Source organism: Piliocolobus tephrosceles, chromosome 1 (genome assembly GCF_002776525.5).
Source record: "Piliocolobus tephrosceles isolate RC106 chromosome 1, ASM277652v3, whole genome shotgun sequence".
Taxonomy (NCBI): domain Eukaryota; kingdom Metazoa; phylum Chordata; class Mammalia; order Primates; family Cercopithecidae; genus Piliocolobus; species Piliocolobus tephrosceles.
In genome coordinates, this window is record NC_045434.1 from 189344441 (window position 1) to 189350440 (window position 6000).

Sequence of the window (6000 nt, forward strand, 5' to 3'; positions counted from 1 at the left end):
GGCCTCGCCTGAGCAGAGCCAGAGGCTGGATGAGGACTAGCCATGCAGAGCTGGGTTGGGTGGTGGAGAGGCTGTAGCTGTTGCAGGTACAGAGAACAGCAGATGAAGGGTGCGGAGGAGAGAGACAGCATGCCACACTTAGAATCCAGTATTTCTCTGAACTGCCAGAATGGCCAAAGAGGGCCTCACAGAAGAGGTGAGTTTTGAGTTGTGAGGAGTTAAGCTTTGCGGGTGGGGGACAGCTCAAAGAGCCCAGTGTTCCTCCAGCAAAGGAGGAAAGCAGGAATAGAGTGAATGTGTTAGGCCATGGCAATGAGCAGGCTCAGGGTGAAAAATGAAAGGGATGAAAACAAGAGACATTGAATTTGGGAAGCCATTTTTATTTGGATGTGGGAGGGGCAGAGTTGGAAGACAGCAGAAGAGAAGGTCAAGCCATGCTCTCTAACCTGGCCGTTCCCCCTTCAGCTTATGCTCAGCTGCAGCCACACCAGCTCCTCCCACAGCCATCCTCAAAGCACCTGCAGCCCCAATTTGTGATCCAGCAGCAGCCACAGCCACAACAGCAGCAGCCACCACCCCAGCCATCACGACCTGGGCTCCAAGCTCAGCCCCACCCTCAGCTCGCCTCAGTCTCTCCAAGTGTGGCCCACCAGCCCAGCTCAGAGGCCCATGCCATGCCACTAGGCCCGGTTACACCCGCCCTGCCGCTCCAGTGTCCCACTGCCAACCTGCACAAGCCTGGCGGCAGTCAGCAGTGTCACCCTCCCACGCCTGATGCTGGGCCTCAGAATGGACATCCCGAGAGCGTGCCCCACGCTCCTCAACGCAGGTTCCAGCACACTTCAGCCGTCATCTTACAACTGCAGCCTGCTTCACCAGTGGTGAGTAAGCCAGCCCCAAGGTCCAGGGAGCACACGGGGCGGCCACAGCTCGGACGACCCCACAGCCCCTTCAAGAAGTGCTTCTGGGTAGGCTGACGGGTGAAATCATCTTTGGGGATTCCAAGAAGGAAAAGAGGGCTTTCCCCAGTTTGAGGAGGACTGAATCTTAAGGTCCTTGTGTGCTTCCCAAGCTCCACGGAAAGCAGGGAAGTATCCAAGAACGCAAAGGCTATTTCTGAGAGGCCCCTCTCTCTGTCCTGTCCTTTGACAGCCCCAGCAGTGTGTTCCTGATGACTGGAAAGAAGCGGCACCAGGGGAGAAGAGTGTGCCTGAGACTCGGTCTGGCCCATCACCACATCAGCAGGCTATTGTCACTGCCATGCCTGGTGGCCTGCCTGTACCCAAGAGCCCTAACATCCAGCCGTCCCCAGCTCACGGTATGAAGCACAGTGGGGCTCTGGGGGAGGGGAGAAAGTTGGCCTTTCTTGCAATGCCCTGGCACATTTCACTTGAGCATCTGCAATGGGAGGGCAAACTATTACAAGCAGGGAAGCTGGGGGGTTGGAAACAGAGGAGGGATGTGAGAAGATGAACCAGAAATAAAGTAAGGGAGACACCAAAGATATTAGAGCAAGAGGGTGGAGAAAGAAGAGGTGAAAGTTCTAGAGCCAGACACTGGGGCCTGCCTGCATGTCACTGGTGTCAGATGTATCCACATAGACATACGCCAAGTGGAGAGTGGAGGCAGGTGGCCAGTTGTCACAGTTCTCTGCTTCCTTTGGTATGAAAGGGGGTTCTTGATATTGGAAATATGGCAAAACAGCTACCACATCTCAAAAATAAGGGAAATGCCAGGGAGAGGCAGAAGGGGACTCAAATGAGTTCAGCTCACAGGAAGCATCTCTGAGGAAACTGTGCTCAGCTTTGGGATCCCCATCTGTGTGTGCGGGCTCAGTTACAAGTGGACTTCTCCCCTCCTGAGGTTCAGGAGACTCTGCTGGGTTCCTTCATCTGGATGGGAGAGGCACGGCAGTACCTCCGCCTTCTGCAAAGATCTGCTTGCTTCCCTTCCCCTCTCTGCCAGTTTGCACAGCACTGTTGGTCCAGATCTCAGTGACATTCTGAGCCATGGACCACCTGCAACTCAGGGAGGCAGTTCCAGTCATTGTGCTGTGTTTGCTGAGGAGGGGTGGGGGACAGCCAAGAGAAAAAGAGTTTGGAAGTTGATGGAGAAATAAGAAAAAAATACCTTAGCACAAGGCAGGGCAAAAAGGGTACAAAGGTTCTACAAGGAACAGAAGCAGGATCAAGGAAAAGAATATGGAGAAAGAACAGCAGGAAAATTAAAGGATGGGAAGGAGGTCATCCCTTCTGTCTCTGCACACTTGCAGATGAGAATGGGTTTTGAACAGCAGTCCATTCCACTGTAGATTTGCTCTAATTATCAGAAAGCTGCTTTTCAAGTGAAGTCAAACCTGCTCTCTTGGAATTTGCCAGCATTGGTCATGATTCTGTCTTGTGAATTGTAAGAGTCCATCTTATACAGTGTTTGTAGACAGTTGTCAGACTCTCTCTTGCCTCTCCCCCCATTAAAAACGAGAAAATCCCCAGGCTAAATATCTGAGACTTTTTTTCATTTTTTACTTATGACAGGTCAAGGCCTCCATTCTCACCATTCTGGTCAGGCTTGTCTATCTACATTCTACCTTTTCATTAATTTTCCTAACATTTGGTCCCCAAAATTAAGCACATTAATTCCAAATATAAACAGCTACTAGTCTTCAGAAGCCTGTTTCAGGGGCAGGGCTGTTCCCTAGATTCATGTTTTATGGTAGGGAGGAACTACAATTTGTTGAACACCTGAGTACTGTTCCAAGTTGTTTACTCACTCACGACAGCCCTAGGACATAAGTAGAACTGTCCCCATCATTCAGAGGCAGAAACAAAAGCCGAGGGGCTCCAGGTCCTGTGGCTGTGAAAGGGCAGCACCATTGACTCTGACTCCTACAGTAGTCACTCCCTCACCTTCCTTCATCAGGATGGTGCACGAATGGCCCCCGTGAACTCTCCAGCGCTATAGGAATGACACTGTTGTTCACAGAGCACTGTCACCTGAATTCCAGAGAGCTGGGTTTCATTTTTGTTTCTGAGGTTTCATCTTACCTGGAACTGCTGTCATGCCAGCTCTCCCTAGTCTAGAACTTGTATAATTTATAGTTTGAACAAAAATATAATTGCTTACATCTGTTAAGTGTTATCTTCTAAATTTAGCCCATAGTTCCAGCCTAGCAAGAAAACAGTAATGGTTACTAGTTAATATTTATTGAGCCCTCTCTGCTAGACTTTACACATATTTCCTCATTTAATTGTGACAATAACCCTCTGAGGTAGCAACTTTTATCCTCATTTTAAAGGTAAGACCACTGAGGCATAGAAAAAAGCAAGTAGTGGGGCATGAATCTTTTCTATCTGAATTCTGCTATTCATTATACTAACTCCTCTGCTTCACTTTGCCACCTGTAAATTATATAGCATGTTTTATTTGCCTTTTACCAATTTGTTAATAGAAGTATCATACGAGACCCCACTGAGGATTCATGCCGTCTCCAGAATGGTGGTAATCAACATTTTTTGCTCAAGTGTTTGTAATCCGGAATCCCCTAAATGAACTGACATTTGCCTGTCTTTCTTCTCCATAAAGCTCTCAAAATTTTCTTTCTGAAATCTAATCATGGTGATATACAAACAAGCATCCTCCTCTTGAGGTCCTATCTCATGACAGAAGTAAGCTTTACACAGTGGAATACACAGTGGAAACAACTGTCAACCACCCAAGACTTAAATATCCATTCTGTGTATGTCTTTTTTTTTTTTTTTTTAAGATGCATTCTTACTCTGTCGCCCAGGCTGGAGTGCAGTGGCATGATCTTGGCTCACTGCAACCTCTGCCTCCCAGGTTCAAGTGATTCTCCTGCCTCAGCCTCCTGAGCGGCTGGGATTCCAGGCACACACCACCATGCCCAGCTAATTTTTGTACTTTATTAGTATTGACGTGGTTTTGCCATATTGGCCAGGCTGGTCTCGAACTCCTGACCTCAGGTGATCTGCCCACCTTGGCCTCCCAAAGTGCTGGGATTACAGGCGTGAGCCACTGCGCCTGGCCCATTCTGTGTATGTGTGAATGCCTACTCTGTGCAAAGCACTGTGGGAAGGGAGGTAGCACATAGAGAAACACAGTCTGTACCCCACCTCAAGAGCTGAAGGTCTACTGGGAACGATGAAAAATGCACAGGAAAAAAAATTACAGTAGAAAATAAAATGTGATAAATGCCATAGACTGATTTGAGGTAAGTCATTTAAAAGCTACAAAACAGGAAAAGTTACTGCCAACTAGAGATTATCAGGATAGATTTCAGGGAGGACGAGGCATCATTCTAGAGCAGAGGTTGGCAAACTACAGCCCAATGGCCAAAACCATCACATTGCCAGTGTTCGTACAGCTCTCAAGCTAATAATGATTTCTACATTTTAAATTTTTTTTAAAAAAATCAAAATAATTATATTTCATGATACATGAAAATTATCTGAAATTCCAATTCTAGTGCCCATAAATAAAGTTCCATCGGAACACAACCACACTTGTTCATGTATGTATTGTCTGTGGTTGCTTTCCTGCGGCAACAGCAGAGATGAGTTGTTGCGACAGACCGTATGACCTACAAAGTCTAAAATATTTACTCTTTGGTCCCTGGCAGAAAAAGTTTGCCAATTGCTGTTCTTGAGTCTGGACCTTAAAGGATAGGTAGGACCTGGACATACAAAGCTGGGGAAAGAGCATTCCAGGAAGAACTGGTGGAACTTAATTAAGAGAGGGAGGCAGGAAAGTGTGCGCATGTTAGGGAACAGGAGTTGAGGATACAATCCTGTGTTACCTAGTTTATAAAACAAAATATAAGTGTAAGAAATGCAGAGGCAGGGCCGGGCGCGGTGGCTCAAGCCTGTAATCCCAGCACTTTGGGAGGCCGAGACGGGCGGATCACGAGGTCAGGAGATCGAGACCATCCTGGCTAACACTGTGAAACCCCGTCTCTACTAAAAATACAAAAACTAGCCGGGCGAGGTGGCGGGCGCCTGTAGTCCCAGCTACTCGGGAGGCTGAGGCAGGAGAATGGCGTAAACCCGGGAGGCGGAGCTTGCAGTGAGCTGAGATCTGGCCACTGCACTCCAGTCCGGGCGACAGAGCGAGACTCTGCCTCAAAAAAAAAAAAAAAAAGAAAGAAATGCAGAGGCAGGGGAGAAGGGAATATGAATATTAATGAAAAGGGGGGTTGAAATTTTGAAAAATAGAGGAGAAAGAGAGTTAAGTAAATATTCGGGGAATGTAAAATAAATGTAAACAAAGAAGATGGGATGAGGCCTGAGAGTTGAAAGGGGTCGGGGAAGAAGAAAGGCAGGGAATGAATATGAATACTAAGGCAGGCAAGAAAATGGGGCCTTGTTGGGAATAGAGGGAAGTCAAAAATGAAGTCCCTGGCATGGGTCCAGCACCTTTCTGAGCCTCGCGCTCCCGAGGGTGGGGACTGTGTCACGCTGCACCTCTCTGTATTATCTGAAATTCCAGCCCCTCGCGCGCGAGCTGAATGAGTACGCTTCGCCACGACGGCGCAGGTTCACCCGGTGCGCTTGGTGAAGAGAACTCCAAACTGTGTGTCAGGCACGGCCGGCCGCCTGAAGCCACTTCCTCAGTCAGCCTCCGCCGCAAGCCCGAGGCCGCTCATAGAGGTGTGACCGGGGCACTTGGGCTATGACTTCTCTCTGATCCTCGGTTCCCAGTAGGAAGGAGAATGACTTGTAGGGTCGTTGTGAACAATAAGTGGGGAGAGTGCGAGCTGGGTTTGGCATGAACTGAGCTCTCGGTGACTGGCGGTCATTAGTCTTCCGAGAGCCCCCCAGGCCCCTCAGGGAGTGAACGGTCCAAGGCGGGAGTCGCGGGCCGCCCCGCCGAGGAGCACTTGCGCAGGGGGCCAGGGCAGCCTCCTCGTGGCGTGGCGCTCGCCTCCCTAAGCTGAGCCCCGGGCGTCCCTAACCCGCCTTCCGGAGGGCGCGAGGCGGGGCTCGA

The 6000-nt window shown here is 49.2% G+C and overlaps 1 protein-coding gene across 1 annotated transcript in view; it reads left to right on the forward strand.

Annotated features, from left to right (window-relative positions):
• The window catches only part of PHC2 (polyhomeotic homolog 2), a 117930-nt gene that overhangs the window by 84452 nt on the left and 27478 nt on the right, over positions 1–6000 (forward strand). Inside the window, exons 8-9 of the mRNA XM_026457192.1 lie at positions 466–881; positions 1153–1318. Coding sequence (XP_026312977.1) covers positions 466–881; positions 1153–1318 — 582 coding nt within the window. The remainder of the gene's footprint in view (positions 1–465; positions 882–1152; positions 1319–6000) is intronic.